The 15,976-nt window shown below is 46.7% G+C and overlaps 1 protein-coding gene and 1 non-coding gene across 2 annotated transcripts in view; one reads left to right on the forward strand and one right to left on the reverse strand.

Annotated features, from left to right (window-relative positions):
* Positions 1-743: 743 nt before the first annotated feature.
* On the reverse strand, positions 744-815 carry TRNAP-CGG (transfer RNA proline (anticodon CGG)). Its single transcript has one exon. It is a non-coding gene; the product is annotated as a tRNA-Pro (tRNA).
* Positions 816-1,442: 627 nt separating this feature from the next.
* Positions 1,443-15,976, forward strand: part of HOOK2 (hook microtubule tethering protein 2) — a 35,944-nt gene continuing 21,410 nt past the window's right edge. The window contains exons 1-7 of the mRNA XM_060240671.1: positions 1,443-1,497; positions 11,773-11,858; positions 12,333-12,405; positions 12,952-13,002; positions 14,619-14,751; positions 15,062-15,129; positions 15,440-15,502. Coding sequence (XP_060096654.1) covers positions 1,450-1,497; positions 11,773-11,858; positions 12,333-12,405; positions 12,952-13,002; positions 14,619-14,751; positions 15,062-15,129; positions 15,440-15,502 — 522 coding nt within the window. The 5' untranslated portion in view covers positions 1,443-1,449. The remainder of the gene's footprint in view (positions 1,498-11,772; positions 11,859-12,332; positions 12,406-12,951; positions 13,003-14,618; positions 14,752-15,061; positions 15,130-15,439; positions 15,503-15,976) is intronic.

A 15,976-nucleotide genomic window follows, 5' to 3' on the forward strand; every position in this document is an offset into this window, starting at 1 on the left:
AGATGCTCTGCCAGTGAGCCATTGTCCCTCACTTAAAGAACATCTGAAGCTGCCTTCTACTAAATCAGACCCTCCTGGGTCCATCAAAGTCAGTCTTGTCTTTTCAGACTGGCAGCGGCTCTCCAGGGTCTCAAGCGGAGGTTCTTCATGCCTATTTGCCTGGGCCCTTTTTTGGAGATGCCAGGGATTGAACCTGGGACCTTCTGCTTCCCAAGCAGATGCTCTACCACTGAGCTACTGTAGCTCCCCTAAAGTAATATGGACATATGAGGCTGCCTTATACTGAATCAGACCCTTGATCCATCAAAGTCAGTATTGTCTACTCAGACTGGCAGCGTCTCTCCAGGGTCTCAAGCTGAGGTTTTTCACACATATTTGCATGGACCCTTTTTTGGAGATGCCAGAGATTGAACCTGGGACCTTCTGCTTCCCAAGCAGATGCTCTACCGCTGAGCCACAGCCCCATTCATGGCTCTCCAGGGTCTCAAGCTGAGGTTCTTCATGCCTATTTGCCTGGACCCTTTTTTGGAGATGCCAGGGATTGAACTTGGGACGTTCTGTTTCCAAGCAGATGCTCTGCCACTGAGCCACCGTCCCTCCATCTCCATCACTTACTGCCTGGACCTTTTTGAGTTGGAGATGCCGGGGGTTGAACCTGGGACCTCCTGCTTCCCAAGCAGACGCTCTGCCACTCAGCCACCGTCCCTCCATCTCCATCACTTACTGCCTGGACCCTTTTGAGTTGGAGATGCCGGGGGTTGAACCTGGGACCTTCTGCTTCCGAAGCAGACGCTCTGCCACTGAGCCACAGCCCCATTCATGGCTCTCCAGGGTCTCAAGCTGAGGTTTTTGGACCCTTTTTTGGAGATGCCAGAGATTGAACCTGGGACCTTCTGCTTCCCAAGCAGATGCTCTACCGCTGAGCCACAGCCCCATTCATGGCTCTCCAGGGTCTCAAGCTGAGGTTCTTCATGCCTATTTGCCTGGACCCTTTTTTGGAGATGCCAGGGATTGAACCTGGGACCTTTTGCTTCCCAAGCAGATGCTCTACCACTGAGCCACCATCCCTCCCCTGCTCTCCAGGGTCTCAAGCTGAGGTTTTTCACACCTATTTGCCTGGACCCTTTTTTGGAGATGCCAGGGATTGAACCTGGGACCTCCTGCTTCCCAAGCAGACGCTCTGCCACTCAGCCACCGCCCCTCCCCTAAGGCCACGCCTCTGAAATGTTGCTTTTGTTGCCTTTCCTTCTTACGAGGCGAAGTGCCGCAAGTGCCCACCTACCCGCGAGCGGATCCCTTCTCCGTCCTCCGCTTCCTCCTAGAGCGTCCCCGCTGTCGTGGGCGTGGCTGCTTCCCCCGCCCAGGTGACAAAGCGTGACGTCGGGTGGCGTGCGCGAGGGCTGCCGGAGGCCGCTAGGGGGCGTGGCGTGGCGTGTCGGCGGCGCAGCCATGAGCGAGGGCAGTGCGGCGCAGCGGTGCGGGGCGCTCATGACCTGGGTAAGGCAGAGGCCGGCGGGGCGGGAGACCGGCGGCTGCGGAGGCTCTCCCGGGGGAGGCGTCGCGGAGACTACCGCAGCCGCCCGCCCGCTCGCTGCCCCTTTGCAATACATGACGCAATGTCGGTCTCACAGGTGACGCCACACCTGTCCTCCCAGAGGGAGGCGCCCTTCATCCCGGTGTCTGGCCTAGCCTAGAAACGGGTGGACAAGACTGCACATGCATATATATTGCACATGCATATATATATGCATATATATTGGTGTGTGTGCACATGCATATATATTGCACATGCATATATATATGCATATCTATTGGTGTGTGTGTACATGCATATCTATTGCACATGCATATATATATTGGTGTGTGTGCATGCACACAAGCAGAGACAGACAGAACTCGCTGCCCCCTGCTATTTTGCTCGGATAAATTCTGCCTGAAACATGTCGCTTTTAACCTCCCTGGTTTCTGAACACTCAACACCTGGGGAAAGGACAGCAAGGCGTCGCTGGTCTGGCCCCTGGAACTGTTTTCCCACGGTAGACTTCAGCCCTTCCTCCTGCAGCCCCCTCTGCTGTGCTGGAGTCTTCAGAGCCCTTCCTTCCAAATCTCCCAGGGCTTCTTTCAAGGCTGAGGCTATTTTGGGAGGTGTCTCTTGGCACGTCATGATCATGCAGTGATCATCACCTGTAATTTCATAGCGTATGGGATGATCTTGTTTTAGGTTCTCCCTCTAGCCTGCCTGAGTCACTTTTTTCTTTCATATGAGCGTCAGAAAGCCGAAGTTCTGTTACCTCTTGTGACGGGGTTTTTTATATTTTGCAATATTCTGTTCCCTTTGAAAGAATCTTAGCCCACTTGTTTTGCTATTCCTAATGCAAATACGGGTCTCTGAAGAATATCTAGTTGGAGCTTTCCTTTGCTTAGGAGCCCTCTCTTCTTTATTCAGAAAATGGCACTAAAACACATATGGTAAACTTTGAATTGGGTAATGGGTTTTATAGGGGGAAGACTTAATGCAGCCTGCTTTAAAAATATGCAGGAGTAAAGCATTAGTTAACAATACAAAGTTATCGTAATCAGAACAGGATTTCTTCTTTTTGGAATTTCTGCAACTGTTCCTAGTTTATAGGCTGCATTCAGACATTAGAGACAAACCAGACTGTGGGTATAAATATGATTAATTGTCGAGCCTGCAAACTCTCTCCCTACTCCCCTACCAAGACTGTTCATCTCCAGTTCTGACATCTGAATTCAGGTGCCTCCATATACTGATGTTTCAGCCTGGTTGCTGTGGAAGGCATAAGCCTCACTAAAGGTGCCTGCATTTAAATATCAGCTGAAAACTTCAGTCTTGGCATACTGTGCAAAGGAGGAATATGCAAGGCTGTTAGTTAACCGAGAGCTTGTTTATAAGGTGAACAAACTTTGAGGCATTTGTGACATCTGAATTCGGCTTTTAAGTCTAACCCCAATTGAAGTTAAACATTTTTGGAGGCAAGATTACAGTACTAAAAGTGACCGTAACTATTAGGCTGGGGACTGGTGTGATTTCTGAAGTGTTTCCCTTGAGTCCAGAAACAAAAAATAATACTTTACATTCATTGTTGCTTTTTTGTTTAATTCTTTAGCAAATACTAGAGATTCTAGCAATAATGGAAATTAAAAGTAGGATATTTTGAGAGTGTTAGTATTTTGGCATGTATCTGAAAACAGTAATGTTATCGCACTATGGTGAGGGATTGCTCTGAAGCGCTCCATCTCAGTGATAAATGTTTTATGAATCACTGCTTCTGTTTAATTTTAAATATTGGTATCTTTTAACTTGTATTTGAAGAAGTATACTATTTTCACCCACTAAAATAAGCTTTCCCCTTACCTGATACAAGTCCTGAAAGACAAACATAACATAAAAATAACAACCCTATTGAATAAGTTTATGTTCTGCTTTCAAAACAAAGTAAGGATTAGTCTGCCAGTGACCCTTTGGTTTCTACTTTTTGAATATTTCTTTGCTTTAGAAACAAATGAATGTTTGGTTGTTGGTAATGAATACTATTAGCAAAGTATAACCTCTTGACCACTGTTCATGCCCTGTGCCTCAGGTGTGACAGAGAATCTTCTGTCCTGTCTTTTGATTTGTTAACATATCAGGTCAGAAAATGGATCATTGTTGGAACAATGTTAGTTGTTTGCAGAATATTTTTTTCTGTTAAAGTTAGAGCAAACGGAAAGCTTATGTAAAGTATTCTTCTATGGCTATCTATTGTCACATTTCTTTTCTAGTTTGTATTGTTTTACACACCTGCTTAATAGCATTACATTTTTAGTTTTCCATTTTAGCGTAATAGTTTGCATTTAAAAAAAAACAACAACAACCGTGTCATTGAACTAACAAGGTCAGTGTCCACACATATTTGGCTTCTTAAGAGCTGCTGCCGTTTGGAGTGATTTTTTTTCCTCCTCAGTTTGCTCTTATGCTGAGTTTCTGCTTCTGTTCTTGTATATGGAAAATGTTGCAGGGGTGGAAAATGTTGTTTATTCTTCTCTCCCTCCGCCTTCTATCATGTAGTGGTTGCCAAAGATACCAACTGTTTCTGTGCTCAGGCAAGTGCAGAAATCGGTGTTACTAGATTCAATACGAAACAGCTGTGTAGAAAAATGAATGTCAGCAGGAGCATCTTTCACAGCAGAGCAGTGAGAGGGAAAGGGGCGCTTGTCAGACTTTGTTTCTTTGTACTGGTCTCCTAATTAGTTTTAAAGGCAAGAGTCTTCTCCCATACCAAATTTAGTCATCCTAACTCAGTTTGTTCTTCCGTCTATGTGACTGGGCCCATGAATGCTCACACACATGTAGCTTCTTCTACCGAACTCTTGGTCCATCGATGTCAATATTAACATCACTTACTACCTGATCCTTTTAACTGGAGATTGAACCTGGGACCTTCTACATGCAAAGCAGAGGCTCTACCATTGAGCCTCAGCTCCCTCCCCATTGGATATTCCCTGCTAATGGGGGGGAGCAGGATTTTTCATATATCAGAGACTTGGATAACACAGAGAGCAATTCTAAATTTTAGACTGATTGATAGGGCAGCCCTTCTCAGACCAAGACTGTTGATTGTTAAGAACTAGGTATCTTTTGTCAGGCTTGCATGGTAATGGCTGGAGACGGTGCCTGGAGTCTTCTTGAGCTCATTCTGCAAGGAAGGTGGCTGCCGATGTGGTTTGCTGTTATTAGCCAGCTTAGGGTGTCAAGTCGCTCATTTTAGGATACATTCACCTGGCAAGAACTTCTGCTGGGGGCAGAGTCAGGTGCTGAAACCTGAGGCCAAGGTAGGCCTATTGGTGCTTGCGTGAGGCAGATGCAGGAAACTGTTTTCCAAAATGAAGACAGACAACAGGAGTCTATTAAGATCATATATCACTGGAGAAAATAAATAGGGAATAGGTACTTCTTGTTCCCAAAAGTCTAAAGTTTTCTACAAATACTATTAGCCACAGTGTGTGTATATATATATACAGGCTTCCTGATTCTGGGCAATAAGATAAGTACCAACATGAACATAAGAACATAAGAGAAGCCATGTTGGATCAGGCCAATGGCCCCTCCAGTCCAACACTCTGTGTCACACAGTGGCAAAAAAATTTATACACACACACTGTGGCTAATAGCCACTGATGGACCTCTGCTCCATATTTTTATCCAATCCCCTCTTAAAGCTGGCTATGCTTGTAGCCGCCACCGCCCCCTGTGGCAGTGAATCCCACATGTTAATCACCCTTTGGGTGAAGAAGTACTTCCTTTTATCCACTTTAACCTGACTGTTCAGCAATTTCATCGAATGCCCACAAGTTCTTGTATTGTGAGAAAGGGAGAAAAGTACTTCTTTATCTACTTTCTCCATCCCATGCATAATCTTGTAAACCTATATCATGTCACCCTGCAGTCGATGTTTCTCCTAACTAAAGAGCCCCAAGCGTTTCAACCTTTCTTCATAGGGAAAGTGTTCCAAACCTTTAATCATTCCAGTTGCCCTTTTCTGCACTTTTTCAGTGCTATAATATCCTTTTTGAGATGCGGTGACCAGAATTGTATACAGTATTCCAAATGAGACCACACCATCGATTTATACAGGGGCATTATGATACTGGCTGATTTGTTTTCAATTCCCTTCCTAATAATTCCCTGCATGGCGTTGGCCTTTTTTATTGCAATCGCACACTGTCTTGACATTTTCAGTGAGTTATCTACCACGACCCCAAGATCTCTCTCTTGGTCAGTCTCTGCCAGTTCACACCCCATCAACTTGTATTTGTAGCTGGGATTTTTGGCCCCAATGTGCATTACTTTGCACTTGGCCAAATTGAACCTCATCTGCCACATTGACGCCCACTCACCCAGCCTCAACAGATCCCTTTGGAGTGCCTCACAATCCTCTCTGGTTCTCACCACCCTGAACAATTTAGTGTCATCTGCAAACTTGGCCACTTCACTGCTCACTCCCAACTCCAAATCATTAATGAACAAGTTAAAGAGCATGGGGCCCAGTACTGAGCCCTGCGGCACCCCACTGCTTACCGTCCTCCCCTGCGAAGACTGCCCATTTATACTCATTCTCTGCTTCCTATTAATTAGCCAGTTTTTGATCCACAAGAGGACCTGTCCTTTTACTCCATGACTCTCGAGCTTACTAAGGAGCCTTTGATGAGGAACTTTATCAAAAGCTTTCTGGAAGTCAAGGTAAACAACATCTATTGGGTCCCCTTTGTCCACATGTACTGGATCGAGGCGGCTCGGCAGTACTGCTGCTGTTAGACCTATCGGCCGCGTTCGATATGGTCGATCATCGGCTGCTGACCCGCCGCCTCACCGACGCAGGAATTCGGGGGCTAGCCTTACAATGGCTTTCCTCCTTCCTTGAGGGTCAGGGACAAAGGGTGGCGGTTGGAGGAGAGATGTCCCAGAGACACCCACTTAATTGTGAGGTGCCTCAAGGGGCAGTTCTCTCCCCAATGCTGTTTAACATCTTTATGCACCCCCTTGCCCAGATCGCTCGGAGACATGGGCTGGGTTGCCATCAGTACGCTGATGACACCCAGCTCTATCTATTGATGGGCGGCCGGGCCGCCGACACCCCTATAAATTTAGACCGGGCGTTGCAAGCCGTGGCGGACTGGATTAAGCTGAGTGGGCTGAAGCTGAATCCAGCGAAGACAGAGATCCTTTGCTTGGGTCGTGGCGAGCTGGGGGGCAGATCTCCCTACTGGTCTTTGACGGTGCATCACTGATACCAGTGCGCACGGTCAAAAGCCTGGGGGTGCTACTGGAGTCCTCCCTGACAATGGAGGCACAGATAGCAGCCACTGCTAAATCCGCCTTCTTCCACCTCAGAAGGGCGAGGCAGTTGGCTCCCTTCCTAGAACGTAGCGACCTAGCAACAGTGATCCATGCAACGGTCACCTCGAGATTAGACTACTGTAATGCCCTCTACATGGGGCTGCCCTTGTGCCGAACTCGGAAACTGCAGCTAGTGCAGAACGCGGCGGCCAGGCTGCTAGTGGGACTGCCCCGGTGGGAACGCGCGCGGCCTAGGCTGAGGGAACTGCACTGGCTGCCATTGTATTCCGAGTCCGCTACAAGGTGCTGGTTATTACCTTTAAAGCCCTATATGGTCGAGGACCTGCCTACCTTAGGGACCGCCTCTCTCCATATGTTCCCCAGAGAGCACTGAGATCCAGCTCCCAAAGTCTTCTAAAAATCCCTGACCAGAGGCCACACTGAAAGTAACGAGGGAGAAGGCCTTCTCAGTAATGGCTCCCCACTGGTGGAATCAGTTACCGGAGGAAGTGCGAGCCCTGCGGGACCTTAATCAATTCCACAGGGCTTGCAAAACTACCCTCTTCCAACAAGCTTATAGGGAACTCTGAATGTGACATCTAGCCATCTGGATAGACATCCCACTGAATGTAGCACCTTTAATTTACTATGGTTTTATAATTTTTATGTAACTTTTAAACTGTATTTTAACTGTATCTTTTATGAATTGTATAACTGATCATGGTATATACCATGTCCTGTTAGCCGCCCTGAGCCTGCTTCGTGGGGAGGGAGGGATATAAATAAAACTACTACTACTACTTATTATTATTATTATTATTATTATTATTATTATTATTATTATTATTATTATTATGTTTGTTCACCCCCTCAAAGAACTGTAACAGGTTAGTGAGGCAAGATCGTCCCTTACAGAACCCATGCTGAGTATTGTGTTCATCAATGTGCCTACTCATTCTGTCCTTGATAATGGTTTCTACCAACTTTCCCGGTATTGAAGTCAGACTGACTGGCCTGTAATTTCCTGGATCTCCTCTGGAACACTTTTTAAAGATGGGTGTGACATTTGATACCGTCCAGTCCTCAGGAACGGAGGCAGATTTCAATGAAAGATTACATATTTTTGTCAGGAGATTCACAAGTTCACCTTTGAGTTCTTTCAGAACTCTTGGATGTATGCCATCCAGACCTGATGACTTATTAGTTTTTAATTCGTCAATCAGTTGTAGGACCTCTTCTCTTGTCACCTCAATCTGACTCAGGTCTTTCAACACCCCTGCCAAAATTAGCGGATCTGGAGCGGGCAGATACTTCTCATCTTCCACAGTGTAGACGGAGGCAAAAAATGCATTCAGCTTCTCAGCCATCTCCCTATCATCCTTTGGTAATCCTTTTACCCCCTTGGTCATCCAAGGGCCCCACTGTCTCCCTGGCTGGTTTTCTGCTTCTAATGTATTTCAATAAATTTTTATTGTTGGTCTTTATGTTTTTTGCAATATGCTCCTCATAGTCCCTTTTTACCTGCTTGATCACAGACTTGCACGTTAGTTGCCACAGCCTGTGCTCCCTTTTATTAACCTCACTTGGACTAGCTTTCCACCGCTTAAAGGAGTCCTTCTCACCTTTTACAGCTTCCATTACTTTGTTTGTTAACCATGCAGGCCTTTTCTTATACCTGTTTGTGCCTTTCCTAACTTGTGGTATATATTTTATCTGAGCTTCTAGGATTGTATTTTTAAATAGCCTCCAAGCTTCCCCAAGGGTTTGGACTGCATTTGACATGATTCTGAGCAGGGCTGTTTTTGTAGGGGGAAAAAATCCCAGCAGGAACTCATTTGCATATTAGGCCACACCCCCTGACATCATCATTTATTTGTGCAGGCGCTTTTTTTTTTGCAGAAAAAGCCCAGCAGGGACTCATTTGCATATTAGGTTACACCCCCTGACACCAAGCCAGCTGGAACTGCATTCTTGTGTGCTCCTGCTCAAAAAAACCCTAATTCTGAGAGCCAATATTGTGTAGCAGCTAGAGCGTTGGACTAGGATGTGGAAGATTCAGGGTCAGAGCCCCAGTCTGCCATAGAAGCTTGCTGGGTAACCCTGGAGCACACACACTCAGCTTAACCTCTCTCACATGGTTACTGTGAGGATAAATGAGGAAAGAGGAGATTGATATACCGTATATACTCGAGTATAAGCCGACCCGAATATAAGCCGAGGCTTCTAATTTTACCCCAAAAATCTGGGAAAACTTATTGACTTGAGTATAAGCCGAGGGTGGGAAGCGCAGCAGTTACTGGTAAATTACAAAATTAAAATACTGGTAGATACCAATAAAACGACATTAATTGAGGCAGTAAACTATTGTTCTGCAAGTAGAAAAGAGGGTCAACCTAAACAATATGGTATCAACAATAACTAAAAAGTACAAAACCTTAGCTCAATCAGTCCCCCCCAGCGCCCACCCGAGCCGACGGAGCCCGCACCAGGACTCGAGGTAAGGGGTCTGAGCCGGCGGATGGGGTGAGAAGCCTCGGGGCCAGCGTGGGGGAGGCCTAGGCCCCAATCCATGTGTCCGGGGAAGCCGCGGGAAACCAGCAGCTGCTTTGTGGGCGGGCAGGCAGGACGGCTTCCTTTCTGCTCCTCTCGGGCTTCCCAGGGTCTACAAGACGGCGCATGGAACGGAGTCCCCCGCCCACTTGCAAGGAAGGAAGCAGGAGGGAAAGAGGGAGGAAGGAAGGGAGCCCCGAGGGAGGGAGGGAGGCAGAACTCTTGGGGCGCGGAAACAAGAAGCCGGGGAGCGGTTTCCCGGCGAGGCCGGCGTGCTGTGGCTGCTTCACCTGGAGGCCTTCGGGGAATGGAGCAAGCGTACTGGCAGGCAGGCCTCCCCAGCCAAGGAGCTGCAGAGAGGGACAGACGGATTGCCAGCCATTGTCCCCCTCAAGCTCAGTTGGCGGAGAACCACCCACGGCCCCCCGCCTGGGATCCCGCCAGCCACGCTTCTGGCCGGGCAGGCGGCTGATTAATCAATAAAATATGCAGGTGTATGGGCAGGCCGGATAGTGACTCGAGTATAAGCCGAGGAGGGGGTTTTTCTGCCCAAAATTTGGGCAGAAAAACTCGGCTTATACTCGAGTATATACGGTAAGTCTCTTTGGGCCCCCACTGAGGAGAAAGGTAAATGAAGTGAATAAATAAATTAAAAGAACTGACATGCAATCTAACAGAGATCAATCCAAATAAAAAATTTGTCACTGACTTGCCTAATGTACGTTGAAAGTTATGAGAAGTAGGAAATCATTTACCAGCAGTTATTAAAGAGTGGGTTCCCAACAATTCGAGGAAATTGTTCTTCCCCGTCTCTTCTTGTAGAGAAACTGTGGAATTGATTGGATATGAACATATGAAGCTGCCTTATACTGAATCAGACTTTCGGTCCATCAAAGTCAGTATTGTCTTCTCAGACTGGCAGTGGCTCTCCAGGGCCTCAAGCTGAGGTTTTTCATGCCTACTTGCCTGGACCCTTTTTTGGAGATGCCGGGGATTGAACCTGGGACCTTCTGCTTCCCAAGCAGATGCTCTACCACTGAGCCACCGTCCCTCCCCTGACCAGCAGTGGCTCTCCAAGGTCTCAAACTGAGGTTTTTCACACCTATTTTTCCTGGACCTTTTTTTGGAGATGCCAGGGATTGAACCTGGGTCCTTCTGCTTCCCAAGCAGATGCTCTGCTACTGAGCCACCGTCCCTCCCCATTTGAAGCTGCCTTATACTGAATCAGACCTTTGGTCCATCAAAGTCAGTATTGTCTTCTCAGACTGGCAGCGGCTCTCCAGGGCCTCAAGCTGAGGTTTTTCACACCTATTTGCCTGGACCCTTTTTTGGAGATGCCAGGGATTGAACCTGGGACCTTCTGCTTCCCAAGCAGATGCTCTACCACTGAACCACTGTCCCTCCCCCAATTGCTATAGTAATAGCAATGGTAACTAGCCTCCAAAATACGTTCACCTTGAGGAACAGGCTTCTCTCAAGCAATTGTACAACGCTGGACAGGAATAGGTATTGGCTGGGTTCTGTAACCAGGAAAACCCAAACTGTAATTTGAACTCGATTGCACAGAGGAGGGAAATTTGCTTATTTGCCTTTTACATTATTTTCATTTTAGTTATGAGGAAGTTAAAGGTTTTCTTTAAACTTCTTTGTAGTAATTGAAGGCACAAGATTAAATTGGAGGCGAAGACAAGTGGGGTCTTCGGCATGCAGTGCAAGCAAGAGCCGAGGTCGCTCAGATCCACACAGTCCAGAATCTCTCCTTCTCCATCAGTAAATCCTGCAGTTCCTGTCTGGCCATCTCTTCTTTTCTGATACAGCATGGCTAGTGAAGCTTACCTCTGTGCCTTTATAACCAAAAATGCCCTTGTTGTGTATGTGACAGCTGGGATGCTTCTGCTCAGTGATTCACTCCGCGTGTGTGTCAGCCAAGCAGGCGTGTGGGAGTACTCGTGTTTCATCTCATTTTTTGTGTGGGGTGTGTGGCACTGTATTGCTGCAAATCTGTCTGTTGGCATTGACTTTCACATTCTCTTATGATTTTTTTTCCCCAAACCATGAATAGATCCTTTAGCTAAACAATGGTATTGAGTTCATCTAACTCTGTGAAGGATTTCAACAGGCAGAGAATGTTCCTTCTAACGCTAAACGTTGTGTAATTGTCTGCCCCCATCGTATGTAGGTTGCCTAGAAAAAGAGTATATGTGTTGTGCACCTCTCACTCTGGGCTCAGAGCTGCCACTGATAATACAAAGAACCTTGACTACAGAGACTAGAGATGTGCCACTCTGTAGAAAGCTCTTGTAGACCGGGGCAATGTTGTTTCCGTTTTAAAATGAAAGTGCAAGGAGTCCAAGTGTAACTCATCAGATCTGTTTCTCTTCCAGCTGCAGATATTCAATGTCCCTTCTCCTTGTGCAACAGAACAGGATTTGGCCAGCGGGGTCACCATTGCCCAGGTGCTGCAGAAGATGTGAGTGTCATGGAATCTGTGACTTTAGCATAGGAAGGAGGTATCTTAAGGGGATTTCTACTGATAGAAAATTCAGTTTGTGGGCTCCCTGAATTTCCCACTGTACTTCCCTGTCTGTACCCTGGCCAGCGAGTTGACTAACTGAATCTGCCAGCAACTCAAAACAGAGGTAGACTGGAATCTTCTTCCTTTCTTTTGTTATAACAATTGCTTTCTAACTGGGTGGCTAGATGCAGAGGAATACCAGTTGACAGTCGTCCCTCTTTGCCATGACAAATTCATGTAAGGTCAGGTGAAGGAATTCTCGGCTTGTGAAATGGAAGTCGTGTGGAGCATGACACAGTGGGATCTCCCTTGTATAATTGGCCTGTGACTTGAAGCTTTAAATGGGAGATCCTAGAAAGCTGAGAAGTTGTGCCCAACTGTTGGGAGTCTTTGTCTTCAACCATGGCATTATGGATTTTTTTCCCCCAGAGATCCCTCCTGGTTCAATGAAACATGGCTCCTGCGAATTAAAGATGATGCTGGAGACAGCTGGAGGCTGAAGGTATGAATTGAGGACAGGACAAGGTGACATCCCAAAGACGAAGGTGCACAGGAAGCCAAATACAGCCATGAGATAAGCGTCTCATGACCTGTGGAAGCTATTGGTATCTTGAAAGCAAAGGTTCTCTTTGGTTTACTGAATGTTGTGATATTTCTGGGGTGGGGGTTAGACAGGACTCTAATTCCTTTTAAGGCCATTGGCTACCTGTGGATTTGAGGCGGGGGCAAAATTTAGTAGGGAGGCTTGTGGTATTCTTACTATCAAGAATAGAAGCCCTGGGCCCTGTTTTTTGATGGAGCTGCTGGACTCCATCAGTACCTTTCAGAATAGCTTTGGGTGCGATCAGTTCTTCTTTTTTCCATTCCAGGGAAGGACATGTTAGATTCAGTCCCTTGCCATCTCAGCATCTGCATGGCTTGTTCTGCATGGGGGTATGGGTACACCAGGAGGAACCAGGGCAGAGTGGGCTATTTATTGGAAAGCAAGACTCTAACAGTTAGACAAAACTGTACATGCATGTGCCCTTTTCTCCTATCTTGTCCTCAGATGAGCAACTTGAAGAAGGTCCTTCAGAGTGTAGTTGAATATTCTCAGGATGTGAGTATCTTTCTTTGCTGGGGTTTCTGGCATGGAGCAGGGTGATTGAGGACCCATGCATTGCTAAGCATGACATGTAGTTTCTATGAAAACTGGTCTGTAAGTGGGCAACAGGAAAGCAAACCTCTCTGTGAAAGTCTAGATGGCCCCAAGCGATGGAAGCATTGCAAATAAATTTGCCAAAATCACTAACCTAGAGTTCTGATGAGATACGTGCCACACTTCCTTATATCACTCATTTGTGGCTCATTGACATAGTGTTGGGGAAATGAGACCTGCACAAAGCTTTGCACACCATCCCATTTCCATTGTTTTCATTTGAGGAGAGAGAGAGAAGCTGGTTTCCCAGTTGCATCAAGAAGGGGAGAGAGTTGTTCCAAAAAACCTCTTATTTATTTAACTTCAATCCCAAATGTAAATTCATTAAAACATATGACTCATATGTCGTTCATCAAAATTCAGTACTTAAACATTATGCACAGTAATTTTAGAAATTACTGTCAAGACCAGAGAAAAATGGGTGATTGGCAAGAACTACCAAGAACATCCACACATTAAGTACCCCTTTCCATCCACAGGAGCCAATATAACTGCCAATCAACTCTTGTGACAAGCATTTGACATATAGTGATGTACATAACAAAGCTCAGCCCTTTCTATCTTTTGGAGTCATGTGAATCCAGGAAAGCTGTATTAATTAAAACAGTCTTAGGAAGCTAGGCTGATATCTATTTAGAATTTGATAGTATGCAATCATTCCAAAATGCAACAGTCATGTGAGGCTTAAAGACATTGTTATTGGTACCAAGAAGGTCACATCACTCAAAGTATCCTAAAGCCTCTGGGAAAACAGAAAAAAACTTTCAACTACGGAGTCTAATTGCTATAGAAATAGCACTGAGTTAGCATGGGCAGATGGCTGAGGCTCAATCCAGCCCTAATTCTGCAACACAAAGAAAGCAGTGTCTGTTTCCCTTAAGAACATAAGAGTAGCCATGTTGGATCAGGTCAGTGGCCCATCCAGTCCAACACTCTGTGTCACACAGTGGCCAAAAAACCCAAGTGCCATCAAGAGGTCCACCAGAGGGGCTAGAAGCCCTTCCACTGTGCCCCCCCCCCAAGCACAAGATTACAGAGCATCACTGCCCCAGACAGAGAGTTCCAACAATATGCGGTGGCTAATAGCCACTGATGGTCCTCTGCTCCATGTGTTTATCCATTCCCCTCTTGAAGCTGTCTATGCCTGTAGCTGCCAACACCTCCTGTGGCAGTGGCCATATTAACCACCCTTTGGGTGAAGAAGTACTTCCTTTTATCAGTTCTAACCCGACTGCTCAGCAATTTCATCGAATGCCCCCTTGCTGTTTTCAAAAGTTTTTTGTTTGTTTGTTTTTGCCAGGCTTCATGGACCTGACTGGGCTGTGTTTGAATCCAAACTAGGATTCTTTAAAGCAATTTTCAGTATACCATACACACCTCGGTCCCCTGTTTTGCCTTGCATGGGCCTAGTTTACCCACAGGTGTCTTGAGCTGGATGGTGGTGGCAAGAGCGTGGGGTGGGCTGTGGGACTGTCTGAAGTTGCATCTTTTTCTTGTCGCCAATGCTTCTCTCTCAGGTCTTGGGCCACCAAGTCCCTGAGCATCTATTGCCAGATGTGGCGCTGGTTGCTGAGCTGTCTGACACAGCTGAACTGGGCAAGTTGCTACAGCTGGTGTTAGGCTGTGCCATCAGCTGTGAGAAGAAGCAAGGTATGTATGTACAAACGTCTGTGGATACATCTACACCGTGGATACAACTACGGTCTCTGCTCAGAGGTCATCTCTTCCATTATCCAGTAAGATGCCAGCTGCTTCAAGCTGTCTTAGGCAGAAATATTTGGCATTCTAACAGCCAGCATTCTGCAACATCCATAAGACTTCTTCAGACGACTTCTAGTTTGTTTCTGGAGGCTGTTCCGTAATCCCAACAGTGGCATGACTCACACAGAATGAACTATGGGATGCTGGGCAAAGACCGAAAGCTCTGTTCTAACAAGCATCCAACCTCATCTGTTTGCAGATCATATCCAGCAAATCATGACCCTAGAGGAGTCTGTACAACATGTTGTTATGACAGCAATACAAGAGGTGAGCACGACTGCAGCGTCACACAAGCTTTTGCACTGTGAACTGCACTGTGGATTTCAGCACCAACAATTTCTGGGTTAGAAAGTACCCTTCAGTTCTCAGCATTTTGCTCCAGGATTGTATTAGGGGAAGCTGTGGGGACACTCACCATATCCTCGGAAATGCCGCTTTGGTGCCAGCCTTGGTCTTCCTAGATGAATTTCTGCAGTATTTGCTGGCTGGCATATGCCTGCCTGTCTCCCAGAATACAGTGCCTGGAAAGCTGAGCAATTCGGATCTAGCTAAGTGCTAAACTTTTCCTCTCTTGCAGTTGTTGACCAAAGATTCATCGGACACACTAAGCTCAGAGACATATGGGAACTTTGACAGCCAGGTACCTGTGATGTTGTGTAGTAGTTGGGGAGGATAAATAAAGGGTGGCAATGCAATGGACTTAAGCTGAGGGGAGCTGGAGGAGCTGGTTTACCTGGAAACCCCTTTCCGTGTGGGATAACAGAAGAGAGGGCAGGCTAGGCCTCTCCTGCTCTGAATAGCTTGCATTGACCAATATCTTTGGCAATTACTGTTTCTCAGTTTGGTGAGCCAGTTTGGTGTAGTGGTTAAGTGTGCGGACTCTTATCTAGGAGAACCGGGTTTGATTCCCCACTCCTCCACTTGCACCTGCTGGAATGGCCTTGGGTCAGCCGTAGCTCTGGCAGAGGTTGTCCTTGAAAGGGCAGCTGCTGTGAGAGCCCTCTCCAGCCCCACCCACCTCACAGGGTGTCTGTTGTGGGGGAGGAAGGGAAAGGAGATGGTGAGCCGCTCTGAGACTCTTCGGAGTGGAGGGCGGGATATAAATCCAATTTCT

Source organism: Heteronotia binoei, chromosome 5 (genome assembly GCF_032191835.1).
Source record: "Heteronotia binoei isolate CCM8104 ecotype False Entrance Well chromosome 5, APGP_CSIRO_Hbin_v1, whole genome shotgun sequence".
Lineage (NCBI taxonomy): Eukaryota > Metazoa > Chordata > Lepidosauria > Squamata > Gekkonidae > Heteronotia > Heteronotia binoei.